A 15,683-nucleotide genomic window follows, 5' to 3' on the forward strand; every position below is an offset into this window, starting at 1 on the left:
ACAGAACTAGCCAGTACACTTTTCCTATCTCTCCCTCACCCCTGCCACCTTTTGTACTTTTCAAAATGAAACAGTGAATACAAAAATATAAAGGGTAGTGAAAATGTTCTTAAGCCTTGAAAATGTTTTTTCTTCTTATTTTTCTTTTTCTCTCTCTCTCTTTCTTTCTTTCTTTCTTTCTTTCTTTCTTTTTTTTTTTTGCCTGTTCAGGGAATTTCTAATTTAATTTGTTTCTCATCCAGCGGACCCAAACAGTGAATGTGAGAAGGTAGAATTTGTGAACTTGGTGCTGCTCTTCTGTGAGTTTATCCGCCACGATGTCTTCTCCCATGATGCATATATGTGCACCCTCATCTCTCGAGGAGATTTGTCGGTTACTGCCTCCACGGGGCTGCGGTCGCCAGCAGGAGAGAATTCAGATGAGCACTACTCGAAGGATCATGAAATGAAGATGGAGGTATACTGGGGTGATGTCCATACCCTTTCCCGAGTGATCTCCCGCTGGGGTGGAGTCAGTTTCAGATGGGCATTTTAGTGATGGAAAGGCAATTGGGTTTTAGTTCCTTCTCTCCCTACAGAGTTTATCTCCCCTCCACTCACAAAGGACATGTGAAATGCATGTCTTCTAGAATTTTATGTGTCCTGGAGTTAATGAAAGGTTAAGACTGTAAATTTTTTTTCACGAGATTAAAGTATTATGCTCTTAGTTTTAGATGTGTGTAGCCTGAAGTTTTCTTTTAATCCTGAGCTTCAGAGGTGAACCTGTTTTAACAGCAAACTCCTTTGGCTTTGTGTTAAAGGGGATCTCCACATACCACTCTTTCTACACATAAAGAGGAAGCCCTTGTTCCTAGTAACACGAGTTTTCTTTGCGAAACTAAATCTCTGTTTCTAAAACACGGTAGAATTGTTCTTTACAGCAATTTCTGCTGTGGCCTTGACTACCATTGATTTTTCTTTTAGGTGCTGACAGTTTAGACATTGTTCCAGATAGTTAAGACTTCAAGATAAAAAGAGTTAGGACAGCGAGAAACAGTGGAAAATGAAGAGAGACTAATAGTGCTCAAAATACAGATTTATTCTGGTTGTTTAATATGAGTTTACAGATACTCCGAGGACATGTTTAAAGTTGTGGCTGTATCTGTTTGTTTTTTAAAGCACCTCATTTTTCTTTTTCATTCTTAGATCTTTCAGTTTCTCCTTTTTTTTTTTTTTTTTTTAAATTACTGGAAATAGCCCAATGAAATACATTGTGGATAGTTTGTTTTAAATTATGAATCTCTGTTCTCTTCCTTTAAAAAAACTCAGTAGAGTTAAAGCTTTGTTTACTCCAGGGGAAGGAATGTCATTCTTTAAAGCAGTACGTGTCTTCAAGTTTCCTTTAAATCCTTTAAGAGAAATAGACAGGGGTAGCAATAGATAGGATGGTGAGAATCCTCTCCCTGTTTCAAATTCCATTTCCTAAACTGCAGCATTTACAACATGGCTTCTTTCCTCTGGCACTTAGGAGCACGCTGTTATGGCGCACATGGGCCTTGGCTCAGGAACCACTAACATTTTTGATGAAGTAGACAAGAGTGACTTTAAAAGTGACTTTGGTTCTGAGTTTCCAGTAGGTTCAACCTTTGATTCATTCCCAGCTAACTCTTCCCACCCCAGCTTGTCTCCTTCTCTTTCTTGCTTGCCTCATGTATTAGAATGACTCATCCTTGTGCTGTCCCCATCACCCACCCTGAGTCACAGTGACCTGTGGTCATTGTGTTATCCTCACCATGGGGTTGTGTTGCCTCCTCTGTAAAGTGTTACACTCCTGTTCCAGCTGACTGGCTGTGACAGTTTTACTTTGGGGCCATTGATGTGTAAGGAGTGTCGGAGTGTGGTTTCAGTAGGACAGTCTACACCTTGAATTTCTAAAGAGTAGTCTTTATTTTCCTACTGTCTCTCAATATAATGTGGTTTTCATTATAATCTTGCTGTTTATAAAAGCATTGTTTGCATATTTTGAAGCATCGGTCTATGGCTTAATCTTACTAAGTATCGTTAAGGATGTGTTTTTTGGAGGAAATGTAACCCTTTGAGGATAACATTTTTAAATTCACTCACAGGGCCAGTCCTCTGGTTGTTTTTGTCCTCCTCCCATGTCATGTTCATTTTCCCATTTTCTCAAAGGGGCAGGGGTGATACTGACAGATTTTTTTTGTGTGTGTGTGATTTAATTTCGTGGACATTAAAACATTTTTGCCTCTTTTTCATCAGCTATTTTGTGAGCATTTTCGTTTGAAGCTCTAGTATATGTCACTGTGGCTTGGTGTTGCTTCCTTTATTTATGACATTCAACATTTGTTTTTACATGACATAGATTTTTTCTCCCATGCCCGGAGAATCCTGTGAGAACATCAACCCTTCCTTGAGCAGAAGAATGTCAGGCAATGGTGAGAAACTGGGAAAGAGAGAAAAGCCAAGAGAATTAATTTTCCCATCAAATTATGACCTCCTCCGACATCTGCAGTATGCAACTCATTTTCCTATACCTCTGGTAAGCCATTTTCTAAGGCCATCAGTGATTGGCTGTCAGGTTATCACATGCACTCCTCTACGTACACATAAATGACATCGTGTGAAAATTGCACTCGCTGCTCTAATGGCTATAATCTGGATCATCTAGCCGGTGTACAAATACATCATGAAAAGGTACAGTGTGATGTTAGTGACTAGTGGATTTAATAGAATTCCCTGTCTTAATATCCTTTCATCAAAAGAATTTGAGTCACTGTAAGTAATATCTAAGTGTTTTCTCTACTTCAATCTGAAAGTCATTTGCTGATTAGTTTTTACTTGTCCTGTTTTGACTGCTGGGTACTTTTGACATTTAACAGATGAGTACGATTTTGCGGGGCATAGGAGAAGTGAGTAAGTAGAGGGATGGTTGCTTATGAATCACAAATTTTGACAGTGAAGCAATTGGGTCGAAACCCCAGTGCACACAAAAAGGCAAGCTTCCCATATCCCCAGTCCCTCCATTCTCAATGGAGTATTGGAGAGCAGGACCATTGTGACTGACAAGTGGGTCGGATGATGACAAACGGTGTGGGAGGGGATGGACCTGGCCTTGGGCGTGGTGGGCTCAGAGCTGGGATAGACAGGAAGAGAGCTTAAAGAGCTTAGTGTTGAAGGCTTGTGTAGTGAAGTGTTTATCCCAAAGAGAAGCCATAGTATTTTACATGTTAGTAACAAACATGAGGCTAAAAGCTGGGACATTTTTAATTCCCAGGTAAACTGTTTCATGCACACTATATTTAGAAGTTTTGATCAGTAAACTGAGTATTTTTTTTAAAGATTTATTTATTATATGTAAGTACACTGTAGCTGTCTTCAGACACCAGAAAAGGGCATCGGATCTCATTACAGATGGTTGTGAGCCACCATGTGGTTGCTGGGATTTGAACTCAGGACCTCTGGAAGAACAGTCAGTGCTCTTAACCACTGAGCCATCTCTCCAGCCCGGGTATTTTGTTAAAGCTAAGTATAGTTGATATTTTAGAACATTCTCCGAAATGATTCAAACTCACTACATCCATAATTTTTTTTGTCTTATGACAGTTAAAAACTCCTTTTTGTTTATGTCCATAAACTAGGCCAGAACTTTACAAAATTCTTTCGATCATCTCATAACATGATCACTGATTTTCAATTTGTTCATCTCAGAACATGGTCACTAATTTTCTATGGTTCTTTGTGTCACCAATATTCAAACACGACCAGATAATCTGGCAGTTCACTTGTGTTAATGGAGAGGATGAGCTTACAGATCACAGATGTTTCTGGCACACTCATGTGTGAACTATCATGCCTTGGGTTTGTTTAAAATGTTAAATGTAAAATAAATGAACTGTAAAGCCCAGAGCTTATTCATTACTAATTCTGCAATATTAGCTTCTTAGTTGTCATAAGCCTGCCATGTCATAGTCATGTGAGGCATCTTTAATAGTAGGGAGATGGGTCCAGGAACTCCATACAGTCTTTATAACTTTGTTATATACCAGGAAGCACTCTGGAGAACACAAAGCTTACCAAACAAACACAGTAAGGCAAAGGGGAGGGAGAGCCTTTACAGTGAGTGCTGGAAGTCGTCGTTGAGAGTTGCATGGGCTGGCCCGTGTAAGCAGAGTTTTCAGTCTGTCTTCTCTGTGTTTCTGGGATCTGAACAGCTATCAGCAATCAGCTTCTCCATTGTTTTCATCACATGACTGTGTCCACCTCCTTAGAGGAAAGTGCTTGATGGCATTCCTTGGCAGTTGTAGTATCTAATTTTTATTTTTATTAATTTTGTGTGTGCTGATGTAAGGTGTCTATTTGTGTGTGTGTGTGTGTGTGTGTGTGTGTGTGTGTATGTGTATGTGTGTGTGCATGCAGATGTATGCACCTGTGCACGTATTCACAGGGGCCAGAGGAGTATGTCCTGTTCTATTACTTTTTGTCTTTCTTTTTGACACAGGGCCTCTACTGAAGCTAGAACTAGGCTAGTGGCTAGTAAGTCCAGTGATCTTACCTCTGCTCCCTACAGTGCTGGGGATATAGGAGTGAGTGGCAATTCCTGGCTTTTATATGAATTCTGGCATCTGAAACTTGGGTTCTCATGATTGCACAATAAGCCATGATTACCCACTAAGCCAACTTTGGATACAGTTTTTAGTTAGCTTTTGTCCTAATTTGCTGTGACAGACACCATCACCAAAAGCAAGCTGGGGAAGGAAGGGTTTGTTTCATCATATAGATTACTGTCCATCATGAAGGAAGAAATCCTGCAGGAATTCATGCCAGGAACTGAAGCAGCGACCATGGAAGATGCTGGTTACTGGCTTGCCTTGTCTGGTTTGTAAAACCAGCTTTCATATACCCTCTAGGACCCGTACCTGAGGTTGTGCCCATGGTGGATTTGCCCCTTCCCCATTAACCACTCATTAAGATAATGCCCGTAGACTTGCCTACAGGCCAACCTGATGGGAACATTTTTCTCAGTTCTTCTAAAATGAATCCAACTTGTATCAAGTTGTCCAAAAAAAAAAAAAAAAAAAAACCAGAATAAGTGCAGCTTTCCATTACTGATATATCTAAGGTCCCCTTTCCTAACGGGCCTTATTGAGAATAAAGCAGAAGGGAAAATATAGGCTAATAAAACACTGATCTTGTATTGAGAGTCTTTTTCTCTTCTTAGGAGAAATCTGATTGCCTGTTGTGCATGAGAAGCAAACATAAGAATATGGCTAAAAATGTCTTGGTCTTTTGCTGTATTGCCTTCATAACTAGAGAGCAAGGAGAGAGGGTGAAGGGCTACTTCAGCAAAAACAACAGCCTTGTCTGTACTGTGCCTGTTTTGATCTGCTCATCAGAAGCTATGCTATGTAGACCTCAACCAGCGCCGGTTTTACTGTGTCTGCATTCTACCAACCTTGTAACCTGGCAAGAGTCTGTACAGTGTCACACTCGTCAGACTCGTTGGCATTCCTGTTACTTTCTCTGGAACCTACCGTCACAAATTTCTTTTTAAAAAGGAGACAGGTGGCTTTCTCTCAGTTATTTAATTTGGACTAAAAATGTATTCGTGAATTTACAAATAAGACTTTGAAATTCATTCTTCAAGTACAAAAATAGCATTTTAATCAAGCATGTTCTTGGCATCCAGGAGCACATTCATATTCCCTCTCTCCCTCCATTCCTGCCTCTTCCTTTCTTCTCTCTTGCACTCTTGCACACGTGTGTGTGTGTGTGTGTGTGTGTGTGTGTGTGTGTGTGTGTGCGTGCGCGCGCGCGCGTGCGACAGTCTGGCTGTGAAATCTATACTGGCTTGTATTATCCTTTCAGCTGGTATTACAGGCATTTGCTCCCACATTCACTGCAGGATCCCTGTCTCTCGTCACCACAGCTATTGCAATGCAGTATTTACAGAACGATTGATTTAAATGTGCGTGCCTGTGAGTTCCTGCATGTATGTACGCGTACCACGTGCATGCTTGGTGCCAGCGGAGGTGAGAAGAGGCTATGGGAACCCACTTGGATCCTTTCTGTAAGTGGAGTTACTAGCAGTTGTGAGCCTCATGTTGTGGGGTGCTGTGGACTAAGCCTGGGTCCACTGCAAGAGTAGCAATGCTCTTAACCGTTGAGCTGTCTCTCTGGGCCGTTTCTAACTGTTTTACGTGGATGTTTGTCACATTAAAAATACATAGAGAAAAAAATACATGCAGAAGAGCTGGTTCTCGTAGCATATGTCTGTAATCCCAGGACTTGAGAGGTAGAAGGAGGAAGATCAGGAGTTCGAGGTTATTACTTTTTTTTATACAGTGAGCTATAGGTGATTGTGTCGCAAAAGGGGTGGGGGTGGGGCAGAATTAAACCAAGAGCTCAGGTGTGCTTCTCAGTACTTTTTCTGTTGTTTTACTGAGTCTTTTATTTAATGCCATTACTCACAATCTGTGTATTTATTGGCAGTAGAGAGGATCTGGTTAGCGATGGGGGTGACTTGTACTTTGTACTGCACATTCTGGTTCACCTTGTCTCTAGATTTAAGAGGCACCCATGGCCCGACATAGGCTATGTTTCTAGCATGGCCTTCTGGTATGAGTCCATGTGTTTATTTTAGGATTCTTTGGCTGGTATTTTTTTTTAAATACCTTTGATGTGGATTTTTACTCCCAAAACAGTTTCAGCAGTTAAAGTAGTTTAATAGCTTCCTTATAGTGTTAAGAAAAAAAAATCCCCATGTATTTGCAAATGCCTCTTAAAATTAATTAGGGATAAGGTCTCATTTTATAGACCAGGATGACCTGCAGTTCATATTGAAGCCCATGCTAGCCTCAAACTCATAATGATCTTTCTGCCTCAGCCCCTAGGGTGTCCTGGAATTAACCAGTGTGTCCTCCTGTTCCTATCACTGCAAACCTTTCAGACTGAAAAGTTGTTATTGGGTTACCAAAAATGAGATGTTAAAAGTAGGAGTGCTGAATAGAGAGCATTTATTACCTTTCAAAGCAGTCGTTTACAAGTAAAAATGATGCAGGTATTTTGATGCTTTTATTTCATATTGTTTGATATATTTTCATGAAGAAGTCAGTTCCAGGCACCGAAGTGGGTCTCTGAGTCTTTGCCACGGCTCTTCTTGCTTTGATGGTTCCAGTTGACCTTCATTCCACGTGCTTTGCCAATTTTCCTGTACAGATATTTGGAATAAAGAATCCCGGCAACTGTGAGGGTGCAGGGCTGGCTTGTGTTGACGTCCTGCGTGAACCTGTTCACCAGCTATCAGCAGCCTTTAGTCCTAGGACTCTTCTATCTTAGCATCTCCTTTTATCTTTGAAAACTGTGGCCAGCTTTGTGGTCTAGTCAGGAAGAAGGACTAACACGCAGAGCCTGTACTTTGCACGTCATTCTCACGTCTCGGTTTTTCCTCCCGAGCCTTCATCTTTTGAGGCGAGGCGAAAGTCTCAGTGACCTTCAGTCGAAATGCTTTCGACAGATGATAGTACAGAATTGGGTCAAAGCACAGGTTGGACACAGCCAGCAGCAGTGTGGCCTCCTTGGCTTTGAAGAGAGCAATCCTAGTTGAGCAGTCAGATATCACCTCTGTCTGGCTGAGGGTGTATGGGATCCTAACAGCGTGGTAAGGAACAAAGCATATGATGTAACTCGCTGTCACCAGGAGAATGTTGAGCAGAGCCGACTTCACGCTTGGGTAGTTTGCGTTGTCTCTGTTTCTGTAGAGTTGTCTAATTACAAGGAAGTTGGATATCAGAATGATGGCTGAGAAATTTAAAAATATTGCCACACATATGAAATTTGTTAGCAAGTGCCAATTTTTTCCGAACTCCCTTTTAAACTCCATGCAACCTACATTAGATTTTTCTTTGATGTTCTTGATGGGAATCACCATGTTCGGCACCATTATAAGCAGGACCATGAGCCACACGACGGCCGATATCATTTTGGCAAACCCAGGTTCTTGGATTCGGTATATCTTGCAGCTGTGTACTAACTGAAGACAGCGGTCAATGCTGACAAAGGCTAAGAAGATAATAGATAAGTACATGTTGATGTAGATGAGGCAGGCTGTCACTTGGCAGTGGAATATCCTTAGTTTCCAGGGCGCCACACCCAAGTCAACAACGATTTTTACTGGCAATGCCAGAGTGAGCAGGAAGTCAGCTGTAAGCAGGTTAATTAAATATATGCTCACACACCTGTGATTTGTGCTTTTCTGTATAAAAGCCCACGTTGCAAAACAACTCCCAATGATTCCAATGAGATAAACTAAATAAAAAAAATACGTAAATGGTTCTAGATCTCTGTAAATTGGGCAGAACATGGAACTGTTTGTCATCTTGAGGGAGAAGGTCCAGTTCAATAATTTAAAACAACCTCAGGGTTCTGTTAAAAAAAGTAGAAGGGAGAGGTTAGTTAACTAAAATCAGAAAATACTTCTTAGAACCATTTATACTCAAAAGTTATCACCATCTTTCTTGTGTTTAGGAAGAGTTTCACTGGGTGGCGGGGAACATCCTAGATTATGGAAAACCAGGTTCTTGGCTGTCTGATTCCTGTGACTTTCAGGAAATCCCATGTAAATTAGCTTTTTAGAAGGGATGTTTTTGGCCTTGTGGTTTGTGTTGTGTAGTTCTCTATTACTGGTTGGGGGAGAAATTTCTGTGCAGTGGAGGTAAGTGACCAGAGGTTCTGGGAAGTGGAGAGAGGAAGGTACTGTGGTTTTGTCTGAAAAAGATTTCAGTGTGGCTTTCTGCTTTTCTTTTTATAGCCTTTGTAGCTTATGCTGCAAGAACTTAGGCTGATGGTAGAAAAGAGAAGACAGCAAACTGCAGACAGGTTTACACCGTTATTGTAAAAGTGGGCCCTCTGTTGTGAATCATGTTAGCATATTTTTCAGTGAGAAGAATTGAAGGGTTAGACTCTGGTTCTGAATTGATGACCTCTGTTATCATGTACCAATTTATAATGGTATAGACCTGTGAAGGCCAATGTTGTGTCTGGTGAACACTTTAAACGATGAACATATTAAAGAATCTATTTAACTATCATATGTCATGTTGAGTACCCATGTAATATTTTTGTTACATTATATTTGCCGTGTTAATGAAAATACTTTGTGTTTCTTTTTACTGTTTCAGTTCAATTAGTAGAAAAACTTGCTGTACATAATGGCTGTAGCTATTTCTATGGAAGTGTTTTTGAATAGTTTTATGAAAGTGAGTTTTAAAAGCTTCTAGAACATCACCCTATATTTATTTGCCAACATACATCTTCCAGAAAAGGGTCAGTTACATCTGTATTAGAACATGTAACTTTTTTGAATCTGGCGGGACTCATTTGTAGTCCTAGCACTCAGGAGAAACACTAGTTTAAGATCACTCTTTGCTAAATGGCAACGCTAGCCTGTTATATACCTGCAACTTTGTTTCAATTCAAAACATAAAACAAAACAAAACAATCCCCTTCTAACTTTTTCAGTACAGAGCCACCACAATTGAACCTGATAAAGACAGTAAGATCTTGTCGTGGTCTGTCCAGTTAGAGCATATCAGCTTGACTTATGAGCTCAAGTTAAACTGAACTCCCTCTGCGGTGGTCTGCTCTAACTCCTGATCTGCCCTGACTCCTGTGTTTAGGGCCACAGATGCTACTTTGTGCGTTCCCTCTTGATGTGGGCAATCCCTCTCCTCTCCTCTCCTCTCCTCTCCTCTCCTCTCCTCTCCTCTCCTCTCCTCTCCTCTCCTCTCCTCTCCTCTCCTCTCCTCTCCTCTCCCCTCCCCTCCCCTCCCCTCCCCTCCCCTCCCCTCCCCTCCCCTCTCCTCTCTCTCTCTCTCTCTCTCTCTCTCTCTCGCTTTCTTTCTAGAAATATTTATTTTATGTATGTGAGTACACTGTAGTTGTCTTCAGACACACCAGAAGAGGTCATCAGATCCCATTACAGATGGCTGTGAGCTACCATGTGGTTGCTGTGATTTGAACTCAGGACCTCTGGAAGGTCAGTTCTCTTAACTGCTGAGCCAACTCTACATCCCCAAAAATGTGCACACCAAGCTGGCCTCGAACTCACCTTCCTCTGCCTCTTCAGCATATCCCACTGGTCTGCGCCACCAGAATCAGCAATCCCTTTTCATGTGAAACAATATTCTTTTGTTTTAAAGGAAAGGTCAAAAATATCACTTCCTGAATGCATATCTACATGGAATTTTCTGAAAAATGCCAGAAACCAGAGAGTATACAACCTGGGCTGCTCATGCTTTAATGTTTTATCAGGAACAAAGTCTTATGCAATGTTCCGGGACATTGAAAGTTTACTGACGGTGGAATGGCTCAGCAGCCTTAAAGTCCTTCTTTAAAATCAAGCCACTCCTGAAGTCTTATTACTTAATGTGTGTATCTTTAAATTTTTATTGTTATCATGCATGTTCATGTAATATGGCTGTGAGAGTGCTTCTGTGTGCATGTGGAGGTCATTGGACATCTTGGGGAGTCAGTTTTCTCCTTTTCCCTTGTCTGACTGCTGGGGTGGAACTCAGTTGTACTTATGTACCAAATTTACACACTCCCTGGCTGAGGCATCTCATGGCCCTGCTGTGTTTATCTTGAACAAGGTGTGAACTTTTAAGTGTCTTAAAGGTTACAAGCTCTTCCGTTTCCTCAGAAGACTCGGGGCATTTGGGGCCCACAGATATTGTTGTTCTGTACCAATCATAATGAAAACCGTAATGCACTAACCATTTATGATTGTGGACTAAACAGTTTTGTTTAAAGAAAAACATGTGTCCTGTTGGGTGGTTGTTAAACTCAATCCACTTAAACATGTGGAATTTTAGAAGCATGGCACTTTAATGATGGGTTCTTTATTGACGACTATTTTCCAGTCCTCAGATCAATTGAGGAGACTGCAAAGTGCTCCGGATTCCTGCAGCCTTTATCCTTTTTCCTTTTTCTGAGTCTTGCCTGTCAACCTGTGGGCCTGAAGGTGACTCTCCATGTCTGAATGCCACTCCAGGTTTCTCTGACTTCCTATAGGGATTTTGGACGTTATATAGTGTCAATAAAATAGTTATTTGTTTCTGAGAGTGCCCTATTGCCTGGATAATTATATGATGAACTCTCATTTTATTGGTAGGGCTTATGGTACAGAAAAGTATTCTAATAGTTTGTCAGGATTGCTATTCTCTGTAATTAGAACTGACCATCTGTTCCAGAGTAGAGTAACTTAAAATAGTTACAGTGTAACCACTCATTCAGTAATGCAGTCTTGAGTCCTATGCATTTTCTTCTATTAAATTGTGTCTAGATTGCCATGAAAAATCATTTCTCAAAATTGTGCATATATCGATCAGAGGCAAAATTGTACTATAGCAACATCCCATGCTCTCCATCATTAATCTGAAATCTAAGAGCTTGATAAACATGGAGCCAACAATATCCACACAAAATAGGTGCGCTCAGCAGTACTGCAGGGTCAAGAGCAGAGTTTGAATGTCTCTATGGTCCTTTCTCACAGATTGCCCACTCCTTAGGCAGAGGAACATCTGGTTAAGACCTGTTGGGGAGATAGAACACGGCCTTGCCTATCATCCATCTAGCTTGGAAACAGTAGCTTCAGTAATTGGTATTGTAATTTGAATAGTACTCTAATTTGAATTGTAGTTCTTAAAATATGGATGAGATCAAAAGAAAGTAGGAAGCGCTGTTAATTGTCCACAGCTCAGGTTAATTATAGTTTAATAGTGGTTGTCCTACCGACCTAAAGCCTTGTAACTTTTGACCCTTTTTCCTTCAACACTGAACAGCAGGACTTTGGTTTCTATGGGGAAAAACATGGAATGAGCTCATTGAAAAGGACGTACCTGGCTGTGTCTTCTCTGCCCAGAGCAGGCCTGGGTCCTGGCTGTCTTCTCTGCCCTGGGCAGGCCTGTGTCCTGTCTGTGTCTTCTTTGTGCCCAAAGCAGGCCTGGGTCCTGGCTGTGTCTTCTCTGCCCTGAGCAGGCCTGGGTCTTGGCTGTGTCTTCTGCACCCTGGGCAGGCCTGTGTCCTGTCCTGGTCGTGTCTTCTGTGCCCTGAGCAGGCCTGGGTCCTGGCTGTGTCTTCTTTGTGCCCTGGGCAGGCCTGTGTCCTGGTTGTGTCTTCTCTGCCCTGAGCAGGTCTGGGTCCTGGCTGTCTTCTCTGCCCTGGGCAGGCCTGGGTCCTGGCTGTCTTCTCTGCCCTGGGCAGGCCTGGGTCCTGGCTGTCTTCTCTGCTCTGAGCAGGCCTGGGTCCTGGCTGTCTTCTCTGCCCTGGGCAGGCCTGGGTCCTGGCTGTCTTCTCTGCCCTGGGCAGGCCTGGGTCCTGGCTGTCTTCTCTGCCCTGAGCAGGTCTGGGTCCTGGCTGTCTTCTCTGCCCTGGGCAGGTCTGGGTCCTGGCTGTCTTCTCTGCCCTGGGCAGGCCTGGGTCCTGGCTGTCTTCTCTGCCCTGAGCAGGCCTGGGTCCTGGCTGTCTTCTCTGCCCTGAGCAGGCCTGGGTCCTGGCTGTCTTCTCTGCCCTGGGCAGGCCTGGGTCCTGGCTGTCTTCTCTGCCCTGGGCAGGCCTGGGTCCAGGTCTTCAGAGAATCATGAGCTACTTAGTAACCTTCAGTGGCAGCGGTTCCATCTTTCTGGGTTGCCTGCTGAACTAAGAATTTCCTTTCCCTCTTGTGTGGTTTTAAAATGTTAGAGATTGACGTAGATGAAACTGTGGTTTGCAAATGGTTTAAACTGTATGAAAGCCTCCTGAGGAAGTTTTTGTTAGAAAAACAATTTCATCTAAGTAACTCAAATTTGTCAGTTACTGTTTTAGGGGAAATAACTTTCCTTATTTTAGAGAAAATAATTATCTATTATAATAGCTTGCCTCTTTTATCCTTTTAAAATAAAAGTGCCCCAGACTGTTCTATTTCCTAGTAGTTTTAAAAATAGTGTTAGAGTCTTGAAAACAGTGTTGAGTGTATGAATGAAGACACCTAGACAGTACTTAGACAGATACTTGTTGTATAGTTATTCACAGTAGCACGTCAGACGTAATGAGTAACATTGTTGCAGTTTATATCTTTATTGTGGGATTTGTTAATTAGAAAAACAACATGACAGCCCTGTGGCTGGTAGACACCTGGAACCCCAGCATTTGGGAGCTGAGGCAGGGCAATAGCCACAAACCTAAGGCAGCCTGGGCTCCGTGGTGAATTTAAAACCAGTCAAGGCTATCTTGTGAGATCATCTCAGGAAATTAGCACCGTGTGGAATCTGGTATGATACAGTTACTTTTTTGTTGTTCATGCCAGAAAAACATTTTTCTATGTTTATTATTTTGTATGTATACATGTAGTGTACATGCGTGTTGAAGTGTGTTTGTAGAGATCATATGATATTAAGGAATTGGTTTTCCCTTCCACCATGCAGGATTATACCAAGTTGTTAGGCATGGTGGCAAGCACCTTTTAACCCATCTTGCCAGCTCCGGTTTCAAAAAATTCTTGAATAAAATAAAAGGACATCATTAGAACAACAGAGAGATAATCCCTGTTCCCCTTCTTGGATTACAGAATTAACTTTTATTTTTCTATGTTTACATGAACCACATAAATGTTACTGTGCATATGACTCTCTTTCACAAACGTGTTGCATGTTATCCAGGGAGATGGTGCAGCAGGTTAAAGTGCTTGCCATGCAAGTCTGATAAACTGAATCCCATCCCTGGAACTCAGGGAAAGAAAGAGACCCACTGTGTACATGTGTCCTTTGACCGGCAATTGTGTGCTCCGGCACACACGCATTCACACAGTCTTACTATTACATTTCTAAAGGTTAATAGGATGCATTTCATCTGTTTTCCATGTTTTGAGACTTAAAACAAATGAAAAAGCATTTCTCAGCTTGGCCTAAACAGTTGCATGTATTTAGCAACTCGTACCTTATATTGCATGATTATCTTTTTAATGGGTGTTGAAGCAGAGCCCAGCTCTGAGGTAGTAGCATGCCCGATAGCCTGATGGTCTGAAGGACAAGTTTTGCCTCGTTAGTGATTTTTTTTTTTTTCATTCATGAGACTGGATTCCCACTATCCCCTGCCCCCTCTCCTTTCGGAGTTACTGGAGATCAAAGCCGTGATGGTGGATAGGGGCAAGGCCGGCTTTATGAAAGTGGATATGACCGTCTGACTCCAAACAGATTTTGAAGGATGATAATAGGCTGGCACACACTTAATTTGTAACTGCCAAGCTGTGGCCTCTTTTGGAGAGACATTTGCATGAAAGAAGGTTCGTGTCCATTAGGGAGGAAGAGAATTTAGGGATGGAGTTGGTTGCAGATTGGGTGGTGAGTAGACTTAGTATGCTATGAAGGAAAATTGTGAGAGAATGTTTCTGGTGAGGTTTGTTTTGGGTAGGCTTTTTGTCTTTTATTTTGAGTAGACTTGTATCTGCCTGCTTCCTTGCTTCCCTTTAAGGTTTAGGTGATCAAAAAGTGCAAGCAGCTAACTGTTGCTACAACTGAAGACCACTGTTTATGCGCGGTTGTCAAATGTGAGTGGGCTGAAGTGCCCAGGTTCTCTGTCCCTGCACCTCTGTTTCAGATCAGTAATAATTTGCCTGTATGGGTTTTTGGGTTTATGAGATAGGACCTTGCCATATAAACCCAGGGTGGCCCCAGACTAACAGGAGTCCTCCTACTTGAGCCTCCCTACTGCTAACATCACAGGTATGTGTCAGCATGCCTGTCTGGAGCTGATTTTGTGATAATGAAACTTAATTTTGGTATGTATGTATGTATGTATGTATGTACATATGTATATATGCATGTACATATATATGTATATATGTATGTATGTATGTATGCACTTTATATCTCCATCCAGGATAAATTTTGGGTTGAACGTTTAGTGGCTGGGTCAGTGTCACTATTGCTCCACTGGGTTTCCTTCCTGACTACAGGAGGTGGCCTCTTCAGGTTTCATATCCCCAGTATTTTGAGGCACAGCTAAAGTTACCTTTAATGATCCTTGGGTACCTCCCCTATCCCAGGTCTCTTTGCATGTCCTTGAGGTTCCCCCACGTCCCCAACTCCCACCAGTTGCAGATTTCCATTCATTCTTATGACTATCTGGCCATTTCTCCTGTCCATCCCCACACCTGATCCTGAACCCCCCTCCTCATTCCATCAACATAATCCACCATATGAAAAAATGAAAGAGAAAAAAAAATCACGATCATCTCATTAGATGCTGAAAAAGCTTTAATGAAATCTAACACCCCTTCATGTTAAAAGTCTCAGATCAAGAATACAAGGCACACCCCTAAACGTAATCAAAGCAATATACAGAAAGTCAATAGCCAACATCAAACTAAATGGAGAGAAGCTTAAAGCGATTCCTCTAAAATCAGGGGCAACACAAGGCTGTCCACTTTCTCTCTCTTCAACATACTACTTGAAGTTCTAGACAGAGCAATAAGACAACCAAAGGAGATCAAGGGGATACAAATCAGAAAGGAAGAAGTCAAAGTATGGCTCTTTTCAGGTGATATGATAGTATACATAAGCAACTCCCAAAATTCTACCAGAGGACTCCTAAAGCTGACAAACCTTCAGCAAACCGGATGAATACAAAATTAACTCAAAGAAATCAGCAGTCCT

At 41.9% G+C, this 15,683-nt stretch overlaps 2 protein-coding genes across 15 annotated transcripts in view; one reads left to right on the forward strand and one right to left on the reverse strand.

Annotated features, from left to right (window-relative positions):
- Nucleotides 1-15,683, forward strand: part of Med12l (mediator complex subunit 12L) — a 315,356-nt gene that overhangs the window by 93,370 nt on the left and 206,303 nt on the right. For 8 of the 13 annotated variants that reach the window (XM_087637350.1, XM_087637380.1, XM_087637387.1 and 5 more), the window contains 3 exons: nt 243-457; nt 1,508-1,612; nt 2,360-2,536. In XM_087637350.1, the coding sequence (XP_087493476.1) occupies nt 243-457; nt 1,508-1,612; nt 2,360-2,536 (497 nt within the window). The remainder of the gene's footprint in view (nt 1-242; nt 458-1,507; nt 1,613-2,359; nt 2,537-15,683) is intronic. The other 5 variants (XM_087637371.1, XM_087637375.1, XM_087637397.1 and 2 more) reach the window with 1 other exon arrangement.
- Gpr171 (G protein-coupled receptor 171) lies at nt 6,993-12,692 on the reverse strand. Of its 2 annotated transcripts, none has more exons than XM_087634329.1 (2): nt 11,892-12,692; nt 6,993-8,418 (listed from the first exon to the last, which is right to left on the reverse strand). In XM_087634329.1, exon 2 carries the CDS (start codon nt 8,369-8,371, stop codon nt 7,391-7,393), a length of 981 nt encoding a protein of 326 aa, XP_087490455.1. In that variant the 5' UTR covers nt 8,372-8,418; nt 11,892-12,692; the 3' UTR covers nt 6,993-7,390.

This window comes from Rattus norvegicus, chromosome 2 (assembly GCF_021556685.1).
Source record: "Rattus norvegicus strain SHRSP/BbbUtx chromosome 2, alternate assembly SHRSP_T2T, whole genome shotgun sequence".
Taxonomy (NCBI): Eukaryota; Metazoa; Chordata; class Mammalia; order Rodentia; family Muridae; genus Rattus; species Rattus norvegicus.